This window comes from Pristis pectinata, chromosome 3 (genome assembly GCF_009764475.1).
Source record: "Pristis pectinata isolate sPriPec2 chromosome 3, sPriPec2.1.pri, whole genome shotgun sequence".
In the NCBI taxonomy this organism is placed as follows: Eukaryota; Metazoa; Chordata; class Chondrichthyes; order Rhinopristiformes; family Pristidae; genus Pristis; species Pristis pectinata.
Window position 1 is genome coordinate 77993486 of NC_067407.1, and position 14117 is coordinate 78007602.

At 42.0% G+C, this 14117-nt stretch overlaps 1 protein-coding gene across 1 annotated transcript in view; it reads left to right on the top strand.

Annotated features, from left to right (window-relative positions):
- LOC127567824 (acetyl-coenzyme A synthetase 2-like, mitochondrial) overlaps positions 1-14117 on the top strand; it is a 58527-nt gene that overhangs the window by 10969 nt on the left and 33441 nt on the right. The window contains exons 2-3 of the mRNA XM_052010935.1: positions 6347-6443; positions 13140-13339. Coding sequence (XP_051866895.1) covers positions 6347-6443; positions 13140-13339 — 297 coding nt within the window. The remainder of the gene's footprint in view (positions 1-6346; positions 6444-13139; positions 13340-14117) is intronic.

The following is a 14117-nucleotide window of genomic DNA, read 5'->3' on the forward strand; positions in this document are numbered from 1 at the left end:
CACTGGATTCAGCCCGCTTTTTGCAGACAATACATAATTGGGTGTTTTTCCCACTTTATCAGGTAGGTACCAGTGTTGTAACTGTACTGGTACAGTTTGGTTAGGGGGCAGCCAGTTTGGGTCCACAAGCCCTCAGCAGTAAAACAAGGATATTTTTCACCCTTTTGCCTTTGCTGTATTTAGTGTGCGCAGTCATTTCTGGTGTAGAATTAATCAATGGATGAAGACTGGCCTCTGTTGTCCTTGGGTGGAAGCTGAGATGGAATATTTATTTGACACTTCTGGATGCAAACATTTCAGTCTAGTCATTTACCTTCTCCTCAGTTGTTTTAATTGTCTATAACCATTCACTCATTTTACAGCTTGGACCAAATGCGGCTTTGATTCCATCATAGATACTACAACAGTCCTCTCTTTCACTCTTCTGCAGCTGGCTAAACTATTCACCAATAACCTACATTTAACTAATGGCTACTGCGGTGTGGGGCTTGTAGCAAAATGTGTGGCTTGTTGCTGTGGAAGTGGCTTTTGCCTCACTATGCAGGGTTCCCCAGCACATCAGGTTCCTACTGTGAGGTTTGCAAAATCCTGTCCATTGGATCTTCCTGGGCCTAGGATTTGACCTTTGTAGGTTGCGTGCCTGAATCAGGATAATCTCAAAGCAAATAGGGTACCCAGAACCAACCTTCTGCAGGACAGTGTATTCTCTTTGTAATAATGAAAATGTTGTTTAGTATAGAATTATTGGCAACCCAACTTCTATGTTCAAAGCATTCAAAAAGATTCAACAATGATTAAAAATCAATAAAGCAACAAATAAATCAAGTAAAAAGTTAATAACTAATAAAAATAAAACACACATTCATTTAAAATACCTTTAATCAATTAAAAGCACCTAACTAAACTTAATTAATTAAAAAAATGTAGCTTACTCTTGACCTTTGCAGCTGAGGATCAGCAAGCACATTCTCCGTTGTAAGTGCTGGGGAACTGCAGCAGGTCCATGCTTGGCCTCTGGACTACATAAGAGTCCAGCACTGGGATGCAGTTGCTAAAACCTGGGTGAAGAGCTCCCAGCAGGTTATGGCCCAGTGCTTAGGATTGGGACACCAGATGAAATAATTTCTCCATATTTAAGGGTCATTACACTATCTAAGTGCCACAACAGTCACACCAGCTTCAGCTACTAATTCAATTTGACCCTACCAAGGCTTTTTATCATTTAAACCACTTTATACAATCAACCTTATGTTTGCAATATAAGCCCTGTTTATCCAACAACTCTCAAAATTTTAGATTGAAGAGATTCTGCCCGACCTGCTGCTTTTTAGACTTACAACATTTGCAGTTTTTTAATTTTCAAACTCTCAAAATTTAACTCGTTCAACTAAAACATTACTTTATAATGTGCTGTGCCCAAAAGTGAATGCTGCATTCCTGATGGACTTCAGACCAAGGCTCTATGTGACTGAAGCATCAGTCCTAGTTCTCTTCTGTTGTAATCGGTCCACTTCACTTGTTTCCACTCCAGTTCTGTGGTACTGAGGTGGCTGAGGAAGCCAATGGGAGACCTGTACAGGTGGGGCAGAAGGTGCTGACAGAACTGGTGGTTGAGCTTGGGAGCTGGTGCTTTCTGCCATTTTCGCTGGACTTCCATGTTCTTCCCACAGAGAGAGTATATCAGAAACATCAGAAATAGAAGCAGGTGGTAGCCATCTGCCCCTCACACCTAGTGACCATTCAACAAGATTATATTGATCTATTACATCAGAGCCACTTTCTAATACTAACTCCATATCCCTTGATATCATTAATATCCAAAAATCTATCCATTTCTTCTTCGAATATACTCAGCAACTGAGCCTCCACAGCCCTTTCAGGAAGAGAATTCCAAAGATGCACTACCTTCATAGTGAGGAAATTTATTCTCATCTTGTCCTGAACAGCAGACCTCTTATTTGATTCAGTGACTCCTGGTCTGGACTAGCAAACCAAGGTTGCTAACCTTTCAGCCCTGCATCTACCCTGTAAGGGCCCAATGTAATTGTATCAAGACATCTTTATTCTTATCTTTAAATCACTTAAAGATATCTTTTGCCTCCTAATCACTTGCTGTACCTGCACAGTAACTTTTGGTGATTTGTCTACAAGGATACCCAGGTCCCTCTGAACATCAACACCTTTCAGTCCCTCACCAGAGAACCTTTGGCACAGAACCTTTGTCTTACAAACATTTAGTGAAAAGTCCGTTCTCTTGTATGTGTCACTAAGTAAATCAATAGCATTGGGCTTAGTCTCCAAACAGCACATATGCAAGCATTGTATGTGTACCACAGCTCGATGCCTATGATTATAATGAACTTGGTTCTGAATTGGAGGCGACAGAGTTTGGACAGTTTCCCGTTCATCTTGTAGACTAGTTCACTCCGGCAGGAGGTTCATTGAATGTGAAATGAGATATTGCAGTGAGAAGAAATGTGAAGAAGATTGGAGCAATGGAGCCTTCCCTGATCCCAGTCTGCACTGGACTAGGTCTGTGGTGGACTGTTGGTTAGAATCACAGTGTCCATTTTATTATGTAGCAGACACAGAATAGAGATGAATTTCTGAGGGCAGCTTAATTTGAGAATGATTCTCACTGAGCCAAAGATTTTTGTAAAAGGGTCATGCATACACTCCCTGTATTTTTCTTGGACCTGTCAAACAGTGAAGCTCATGTCTATTGTACCTTATGAACAGAATCCACACTTGTGTTGAAGACAGAGAAGTTGATAAGTTGGAAAATTTTCAAAATGTTCTTTCCACCAAGTACTGACTGCCATTTTGATTTTGATACGCTATTCTCTCACAGTGCGGTGGGTGATTGGGTGTTTGGACCACAGATGGAGTTGACAGTGGTGAAGAATCCAATGCACATTGTGGTTACTAGCTGGGTGATGAATCTCCTGTTTTTCAGATCATGGGTTGTTTGCCTGTAAAGCTGCCTTCTTCCCTTAAGACAAGATGCACCAGAGCACATGAAACACCAGGGTTCCTGTTGGTGGAAGGTTGTCAGGCTGTTTGAGTGAAAAGCTTTCTTTTATGGGGCCATTGTGATCTTAGACATTGATTTTCATGCGGCAGTGTTTCTGTTGCCTCTGTTGGTTTGGGGATAGGCTAATGGAGATGACAAAGCAGATGAGGCAGCAATTGGCATCTGTCATGGTGAGTGATGGAGACGTCCTTGCAGTCCCTCATTTGGATGATGACGGAATCTAACATGTGCTAGTGCCTGGATTGACAGTGTTGCCCTGAAGTCTGGTATTTGCTTCTCTAACTATACATAGTGCTGGTTAAGACAAGATAATGTTCCAAGTATACTATCAGGAGGTGGGCTCCATGGCATTTGCTTTCCTTACTCCTTCCCTGCCAATCACACCTTTCCAGAAGTTTGTGTCCTTTCCAACAGAGAGATTGAATTCACACAGGTGGATCAATTGCCTTCCTCTAGGACATGGACCAGGGTTTTCTTAAGAGAAATCCTTCTTGGCCTCATCCATAGTTTACAGGGTTAAGGTATATGTGTCGATGATCGTAAAGAGCTGGGGTCCATGTCAGAGTGAGTTGGAGGGTCATTATAGGTTCACTTGTCTCACAGGAAAAGTCACTGAGATACCAGATCACCTCATTCTTGACAGTGAAATCCACCTCGAAACACACTTTTCTCTTCTACTTCTTATTTTCAGAAGAAAGTGAAGCATCCATCTTGGTATTTGAACTGGTTATCTCTTGTCTGCCTTGTCTCACTCAGGGTAGTGATATTAATGTTAAAGGGATTGAGTTCTTGGCCTATGATGGCAGATCAATATTCAGGACTGTCACTGCCTGGGCTCTTCATGACAATCCTGACATTTTAAGTCATGAACTTCATATTTGAAGAACAGAAGAATGCTGTGAAAAAGAATTCTTTTGACATGGGGTGGCAATTTCACATCAGCAGCTATATGGACGAGATAGAATGAGGTCTTGGTCTAATGGCAAGAAGGTTCAAGTGGTGTATGGACATTAACATGTATGCAAAAGTGAACTGCACACGGAATGCCTGTCTCCACATCTCCACGCACACACATACACGTACACACAAATACATGGATATGCTCAGACACATGCTTCTCTGCCCACTGCTTTCTCCTCAGTCATCCACCTTCCCTGAACTGTCTCTCACAATCTTACCCACCCCTGAATCTTCCCTTCCACGCCCCAATCTTCTCTCTCCCTCTCTTTCGCTCTAGCAACCCCATCCCACTGTACGTATTCCTGAGTGAACTGATAAAGCCTGTTAAAAGCAGAGGCAAAACCATTTTGAGATTAGCTGAATGAAATCAGATAGAAACTCCTATACAGAACAGCAAGTGACAACTATATTTGAAGTAAAAAGGTGTGTTAATTACTTCACTCTTTAGAGTCTCCATGTAACGTACTTCTGAATGATGTGATGTGTCTTAAAGTACCTCAGTTATCACAGCCCAAAATCACATTTGTTCCAGGTCAATCAACATAAATAAAATGTTCCCTTCCTTTGAACTAAAGTCATGTGCTTAGCAGCTGACTAAATGACTGTCAACAGGACACTGAGAGCACAGAGGAGGTGGAAGCAGTGGAATGAGCAGAAGGGTATGAAAGGTCATTACAGCTGGCACTGAGTAATAAACCAGACTCTTAATAAATGAACAACTTGTTGTGAAAACAGAAGCTATTATTTCAGAAGAGATTTAATCTCTGTTGACCTTAAGGTGGATTTGGAATTTATTTGGTGGCAGTTTTTCTCCCCTAAACCAAATACTGGAAATCAAGAACAAAGAACTCTGAATTTCATGTCTTTCTCATCACTAAGATTTCCTCCACTTCCAGCTTTGAAATATTTCATCTGCTGCTGAGTCCCTCAGCTGTGCTTTCGTGACCTCAGACTAGATTATCCTAATACACTCCCTGGTTTCCACTATTCAGAAACCCATACAAAATTTGGCTGCCCATATGCTAAGTTAAGCTGCACCCTGTTCACCCATTAATCCTGCTGTCACTGACTTACATATTATGATTATATGACATATTCAGCCCATCAGGTCCATGCCAGCTCCCTGCAGAGTAATCCCATCAATCCCATTCCACCTCTCCTTTATTTCCCTGTACTCTGGAATATTCTCTTTCACATGCTCTACATTGATCTCCACACTTGAATATGTGAATTTACAAGTTAGAATTCCTGCATAACCTTTCTCTGCCATATCCCAGTAATCTCCAGAAGCTCTATAATCTCTAAGAATCTTTCTCATATGGACCTTCTGTGCTCACCATACTTCCTTCACCTTTGCACTGGCAGCTGTGCCTTCAGCGATCCAGGGTATGGAATTCCCTTTGTAAACTTCATTGCCTCCTTGCCTGTCTGTTTCCCTCTCCCCCGTTAAGGTGTTTCATAAAACCCGCTTGTTTGACTGAGCTTTGTCAGCTCTTCTAATATCTTCTGGGCATGCTGGTGATTTTTGTTTGAAAACATTGCTGTGAAGCACCTTGGGAAGATTCATCCAGTCAGCAAATGAATTTCTTTTTGCACACAGTGAGTTGTGGAGTTAGATCCAGTGGTAACCTTCAAAAGGGAAATATATACAGTATATGCTGGAATTGGAACATTTAAATTGGTTTATTATTATTATTATTATTATTATTATTATTGTCACATGTACTGAGGTACAGTGAAAAACTTGTCTTGCATACTGTTCATACAGATCAGTTTATTACACAGTGCATTGAGGTAGTATAAGGTAAAACAATAACATAATGCAGGATAAAGTGTTACAGTTACAGAATAACTTTTTGGGGCATTAGAGGAAAGAATGAGGGAGTGGGACTAACCCAGTTACTCTTCCAAGAAATGGGTCAGGAACAATGGACTGAATGAACTGCTAAGGTGTAGGATCAATACCTACTGAAATAAGCATAAGTATAATCTAGATGAAGGAAATGCATTAACACATGAAGATTTTTGGAAATGAGTATTTATATATAGAGTAACCCTCAAAATATTTTTCATTGTTCCTACATTCAAGGATGAAGTTCTGTTGTAGTAAACATTTCTTAAGTAACTTTCAGTGCTATAACATTCAAATTCAGTTCCTTTTAATGTTCCTCTCCTCCTTCAGGACCTTCTATATAATATATTTCTTTGAGTAAGCTTTGGTCATCATTTCTACAATCTTCTGAATGGACTTATGCCAAATTTTGTTTGATTATTTGTTTCTCTTAGATATTTGGGATTAAGATGCTACCACTGATGTTTAAACCCTCATCACTAACATTCATTTATTCTCAGTGAACTGTTTAGATCGTCATGCCAACCAGTCCCCCAACAAGGTGGCTTTGATCTGGGAGAGGGATGAACCAGGCACCGAAGTAAGGATTACATACAGGTATGACTCATAGCAATGATAGCACTTCAGAAAATGTGTTTTGTTCCTCTCAAAACAGAAAATCCTAAATTTGGTCAAATTGGTGAAAATGATTATTTGACTGCTTGTATTCATAGAGAGACACAGCCCTTCAGCCTAGCAAATCCATGCGAACCATCATAAGCACCCATTTACTAATCCTACCCTAACCCATTTTATTCTCCCCACATTTGTTAACCCTCACCAATTTTTATATATGTATCATAGAACCTACACATTCTGCTGCCTTGGGAAAATAACCAACATAATCAAAGACCTCTCCCACCTCTCTTCTCCTCCCTTCAATCAGGCAGAAGATACAAAAGATTGAAACCATGCACCACCTGGCTCAAGAGCAGTTTCTATCCCACTATTATCAGGCTCTTGAATGGACCTCTTGATCTCTCAATCTACCTCATCTTGGCCTTTCCACCTTACTTGTCTACCTGCATTGCACTTTGTCTGTAACGGTAACTGTAACACTATATTCTGCATTCTGTTATTGCTTTTCCCTTTGTACTACCTTGATGTACTTATGTTTTGGAATGATCTCTATGGAGGACATGCAAAACTAAGGTTTTCACTGTATCTCAGTACATGTGACAATAATAAACCAATTACCAGTTACCAACTACCTCCCACCCCTTCAAATTATGCCACTTACCTACAGTGAGTTCTGCTCTGTGTTTCATCTACTTTCATATGCACAGCAGGGTTTTTTACAGCATGTTTGGGAGAATTAATTTCTAGGCTTATGTTTTTAACATTTAGGAAGATTCCTTGTTCAACCAGTGGGGCAGTTTACAGTGACCAGTTAATTCTGATGTGGGAGGAAACCAGAGCACTCAGAGGAAATCCACCCAGTCACAGGGAGAATGTGTAAACTCCAAGCATACAGCATTGGAGATCAGGAATGAACCTGGGTCTCTTGAGCTGAGGCAGCAGCTCTACCAGCTGTGCCACTGTGCATTAATTGGAACCTCTGGATTATTATTGCACCAAACCTTGCTGGCTGGAATTGGCAATTCCAACTGGCATTCAGGGATTTAAACTTCAGTATATCTTGGACTTAATATGTGCATTGTTAAAAGTGTCAGTGTTTGAGACTCACTGACTGACAGGTGGTGCTACAGTTTGCCCCACTGCTGGACGATATGTCGAGACCAATGCCAGAGTACAATCTTTCTGGGATTCCCCATCATCACACTGGACTCAGAGTCAGAGAACCTATGGGTTCAATTAGACTTGTAGGCCTGTGAGTTAGAAGGCAAAGGGAAAGATGATTTTTTAAAATTATGTTAGTTTAATGTTTTAAATTATTTCTAAGAGTTTCTAATTCATGCTTTTATTTTAAAAAATAGTAGCTTTATTTTTTAAATATTTCTCTGTAGCTGTGACACTTTACTCTGTACTGTTATTGTTTTTACCTGTACTACGTCAATGCACTCTGTACTAACCCAATGTAACCGCACTGTGTAATGAATTGACCTGTACGATCAGTATGCAAGACAAGTTTTTCACTGTACCTCGGTACAAGTGACAATAATAAACCAATACCAATACTTGAATTCTAATAATTCTTAGAAGTCTCTGAATGTCAGAGACTTTCAGAAACTATTGACAGGAAACAAAGCCCTGCACCTAGTTTTGTCTTCTGTCAAAGCCTGTTGGGCGTGGGTTGCCACCTAAGGCTTAACTGCTGCTGAGACAGGAGGATGTGAGGACCAGCAGGATCTGGACCATTTAAAAAAATGCTTTGCTAATGTCCTTCAAGGGAGTGAACTAGAAACTGTTTGCTTACAACTAACACTCAAGTTCATGCTCCCAGATCTTAATGCTCTCAGGGCCATGCTAATAAATTTGACCTTGCTGGTATTTCCTATATTCAGCAACAAACACAATTTAAAAAGGATCTGATGAAACAAAAAAACATCTGGTTTACAGAATGAGCCTCACAATATGGTTGAACATGGAATCTTAATAGTTGTTAAAAACATGGCTCTTAGGTAGGCACATGAATATGCAGAGAATGGAGGGATATGGACCATGTGCAGACAGAAGGGATTAGGTATTGTTAGTTTAATTAGTTCAGCATAACATTGTGGGCTGAAGGGCCTGTTTCTGTGTTGTACTGTTCTATGTTCTAATTCGTGTTTTCAGCCTTTCAGCATGATTTTCCCCCTCAGTGGTTTAAAAGAAAAACAGCTGTTGGCTACGCACAAAACAACCAGCTTTTACTAATGCCAGTTCTCCAGAAACCATGCTATGTAAAGGAGTAATACTCAATCTGCAATCTTTGCCAGGATACTCCACAGCACCCTGCAGCATCACAGCCTACTCTGAACACTGCTCACACTTTATACTGAGCTTTCCTTGCACTTTCAATCACAACTGACTTCCAATAGGCATTTACCCATGCCTAATGGTCCTCTTGTTGGATGGTGTGGAAATGAATCAGAGTTATATGATACTTGGCATACAGTTATGTCATAGGGAGGAGGCATTGAAGGACATCCCAAGACCTTATCTACCCAGGATTTTCAGGGACTCCACTAACAGCTATATTTTCTGAGGAGTTTCATCCACACAGGAGTAAAGTCGTCACTGAAGAATGACTTCCTGTGCCTGGACTGCTCTTGCTGCCACCAACCTCAGAATCATTCCATGCTGCTGCTGTGGTTTTCTGTTTGCCACTTACAGTTTGCTACTCACTGATGCATTTGGGAGCTCACCCAAGCTCAATACTCAAAAAGAGAAGACGGTCTTTATTTCCTTCAGCTCAGAGGATGGAGCAGACAGGGTGCAAGGATTTGCAAGTATTTTAGGCTTCCCCAAAGTAGAAACACCAAAACAATGCAGATGAGGGAGCTTCACTCTTAGCTGAGAACCCCTAAGCAAACACTTGTCTGTAACCCTGTAGGGTCTCTGTGGACTGCTTGCAAACAGTATGTCTCTCTTGAGGGCTATCTGTTGCACTTGCCTCTCTAGGCCCCTACCAGGGAATCTTAGCACTCGCTCCCTTCTTTTTCTCAGCACTGCTGCAGCCAGTCCTCACACAGCAGCACTCTGTACATTTGGAGTAGCGGTGCTTTTGTGGTGTGCTTGTCCCTTTAAGATCACAGCTGTGTGGCTTCCTCCTGGTGGCTATACAATATAGAACACATCAGTTGATTGGGGTGTGCTAAAGCTGAAAGTATGCACTGTTACACCAGCGAATCCAACAATGCTATTTAATAAGGATTACTTTTTTGTTTACTTCTTTCTGAGCATCAGAAGGAAAGGGGAGACCCCAGGCCAACAGGGGGCTGAGGAATAGATTCATAGTTATATAGCATGGTAACCGTCAAGTCAAGTTTATTGTCATGTGCACAAATACGGTGAGGTATAGGTACAATGAAAAACTTGCTTGCAGCAGCATCACAGGCACGTATGTACAGACAACACACAGAACATAAATTATACATAAATTATACATAAAAAAAGACTGTACAAAAACAGTGCAAAACTAAAAGACACAATTGGAAACAGGTCCACGATAGTGTAAGAGGTGCTCCGTAGTGTTCCATTGCTGAGGTAGGGTTAGCGTTGTGCAGATTGGTTCAAGAACCTGATGGTTGTAGGCAAGTAGCTGTTCCTGAACCTGGTGGTTGGGACTTCAGGCTTCTGTATCTCCTGCCTGACAGTAGCAGCGAGAAGAGGGCATGACCCAGATGGTGGGGATCCTTGATGATAGATGCTGCCTTCTTGAGACAGAGCCATTGGGGAGGCCTGTGCCCCTGATGGACTGGGCTGTGTCCACAACCTTCTGCAGCCTCTTACATTCATGTGCATTGGAATTGCCATATAAGGCCATAATTCAACCAGTCAGGATACTTATCTGTAGACATTTGTTAGAATATTTGATGACATGCCAAATCTCCTTAAGCTTCCAAGAAAGTAGAGGCACTGGTGTGCCTTCTTCATGATTGCATATATGTACTAGTCCCAGGACAGGTTATCCAAGATGCTAACACCCAGAAACTTAAAGCTGCGACTCCCTCCACCTCTGACCCACCAATGAGAACTGGCATGTGTGGTCTCCCAATTTCCCTTTCTGAAATCAGTGATTAGCTCCTTGGTTTTGTTGACGTTAAGGGTGAGGTTATTATTGAGTCACTTCTCAACCAGATGTTCTATTTCACTTCTGTATGCTGACTCATCACTATCTGTGATTCGGCCAACAACAGTGGTGTTGTCAGCGAATTTATTGATGACACTGGAGCTGTGCTTAACCACACAGTCATGTGTGTAAAAAGAGTGGAGCAGGGGGCTAAGCAGCCAGCCTTAAGGTACAGCTGTGTTGTTGGTGAGCGAGGAGAAGATGTTGTTACCAATCCTCACTGATCGAGGACTCAATGAGGAAGTCAAGGATCCCAGTGCAAAGGGAGGAACAGAGGCCCAGGTCTTGGAGTTTGGTGATAAGTTGATTCGTGCCATAACCAACCTCTTGAAGGTTATGAGTTATGAGTTATGAATTATGAGTGGTTATGAGTGCTCCTGGACAGTAGTCAGTGAGGCATGTCACTGTGCTCTTCTTGGGCACTGGTACTATAGATGCCCTTTTGATGCAGAAGCAAGAGATTGAAGATGTCCTTGATTACAGCAGCTAGTTGGTCTGTGCAGACCTTCAGCACTCAGCCAGGTACGTCGTCTGGGCCGGTCACCTTTCGTGGGTTCACCCTCTTAAAGGATGCTCTGATGTCAGCCTCAGAGACTGAGATCACAGGACCATCAAGAGCTATGGGGACTCGTGTAGGAGTGTCAATATTCTCCCTTTCAAAGCGTGCGTAAAAGGCATTGAGCTCATCCAGAAGTGATGCGCCATTGCCACTTATGCTAACCAATCTTGCCTTGTAGGAAGTGGTCGTGTACAAGCCCTGCCACAGCTGTTGAGCATCCCTCTGTGACTCCAGTTTAGTCTGGCATTGTCTTGTTGCACTCGTGACGGCCTTACTAAGGTCGTACCTGGACTTCTTGCCCTTCAGCCGAACTTATCCATGCCGATCAAAATGCTTACCTAGACTAATCCCATTTGTCTGCATTTGGCCTACTTCCCTCTAAACCTTTCCTTTCCATGTACCTGTCCAAATATTTTTTAAATGTTGTAATTGTACCTATCTCTACCACCTCCTTAGGTAGCATGTTCCATATACCCACGGCCCTCTGTGTGAAAAAAACCTGCCCCTCAAATCATCTATAAGTATTTCCCCTCTCACCTTACACCTATGCCCTCTAGTTTTAGACTTCCCTACCCTGGGAAAAAGACTGAGACCTTCTACCCTATCTATGCTCTCATATTAGATAAACTTCTATAAGGTTACCCCTCAGCCTCCATCGGTCCAGGGAACAGTCCCAGCCTCCCAGCCTATCCAATCTCTCCTTAAAACTCAAATCCTCCTGTCCCGGCAAAATGTTGTGAATTGGGCGGCATGGTAGTGTCGTGGTTAGCGACACTATTACAGCACCAGCGACCTGTGTTCAATTTTGCCACTGTCTGTAAGGAGTTTGTACTTTCTCCCTGTGTCTGTGTGGGTTCCCTTTGGGTGTTCCAGTTTCCTCCCACATTCCAAAGACGTACAGGTTAGTTGTGGGCATGCTATGCTGGCGCTGGAAGCGTGGCGACACTTGTGGGCTGCCCCCAGAACATTATCAGTTATGCAAAAAGATGCATTTCACTGCGTGTTTCGATGTACATGCGATTAATAAATAAATATCTTAATCGCATCCTTCCTAAAGCGTAGTAACCAGAACTACACACAATATTCCATGTCGTCTTACCAACGCTTTGTAAAACTGTAACATGAACGTCCCAACTCTTGTACTCATTGCTATGGTTGGTGAAGGAAAACATGCCATGTGCCTTTTTCATTGACTCTGTTTACCTGTGTCGCGACTTTCAGGTAACTATGCACTTGTACCCCCAGGTCTCTCTGTTCAACAACACTCCCAAGGCCCTGCCATTCACTGTGTACTCATGCACCTGGCACTTGTCTTGTGAGGCCATAAGCACACAAATTCCACACGGCAAAGTTTGAGACCTATCTTGAAATGCTTCTTTGATCATCAGACCTATGTGTAGCTGCTGAGACAGATCTCTGTGGGTTAACATGTTGTTGTGATCTATTAATGTAATAGGAACAGGCAAGGAATAGAGGGATACAGACCATGTGCAGGCAGATGGGATTAGTTAGATTGGCATCGTGGTTGGTGCAGACATGGTGGCCCAAAGGAGCTGTTCCTGTGCTTTAATGTTCTATGATCCAATGTGCATGAGCAATTAGGCCTCATATGTCTGAAAAAAGTCATAATGAAATTGGAATGGAGCTACAAACAAGATGCTGGAGGAACTCAGAGGGTTGAGCAGCATCTGTAGAGGGAAATGGACAGTTAATGTTTCGGGTCGAGAAGGGTCTTAACCAGTAATGTTGATTGTCCATTTCTCTCCACAGATGCTGCTTGACTCACTAATTTCCTCCTGCATCTTGTTTGCTGCTCCTTATTCCAGCATCTGCGGTCTCTTGTGTCTCCATTTTAGAACGGAGCTATTTAATCCACACCATTTTAACTGCCACCAAGTCCAACTTGACATCACTACCACCCAGTTCACCTTTATGATTAATAAATGGTTGTTTGTTACAGGGAACTTTTAGAGACCACATGCCGTCTGGCCAATATCTTGAAGCGGTACGGTGTGCAGAAAGGGGACAGAGTTGCTATCTACCTCCCGGTATCTCCCCTGGGCGTAGCTGCAATGTTGGCATGTGCTAGGATTGGTGCCGTGCACATGGTGGTCTTTGCAGGGTTCAGTAGTCAAGCACTGGCTGAAAGGATCTGTGATGGTATGTGGGAAAAGATCTTTCACTCCTTTCATTGCTTGCTTCTTTAATTAAGAGCTTTGTTAGTTGTAAGTTTAAGCATTATGTATCCATTTATTGGAAACAAACTACTAAGCTGACATCAATCTATCAGTCAATACAATTTATGTCCCAGAACGTCCCATTCTATTTGTGATAATTTGGTCATGGAAGAAAAATATATGCTATTGTGTGCAGCATCAATAGAGAAAACAAGGTAAATAGGGAATATTTGTATACTTTATGTAGCCATTAAGAATTCTAAATTGATTTTGGATTGCTGAGTCCTTTGTTTTATAATAGGAGAATATCCAGTACACAAAATGTGCAGATTTTCTAATGCTTCCAAAAGATCATCTGGCTTTCTCTATTAGGGCAACAGACTATTTAGAAAATAATTAAGTCAAGTTTATGTGGTAATAGGTCTATAATCAGTAAGACTTTCACTCTGCTTTGTGTGAAGATGAAGGTGGGCAGAGAAGAGTTCCTGCTAATTGGGCTATACCCTACTGAAGCACAAAGATACTGCTGGCGGTGTGCCACAACTTCAGCATCCCCTCTGACCTCTGTAGGCATCTCACAACCAAGTTGGGAGAGTGGAAGCTGCACTCCCTTTGGACACTCCTTTCGGTATCTGCAGCTTGCCTGTCAAACTTAAAAAGAACCATGCCTTCCAAATCACAGTATACCAATGCTCTAAACCAGAAGTTTATATTTAATCAGTCCTCTAGTGAAGTCTCCAAATGGAGTGTTTTGATGCAAC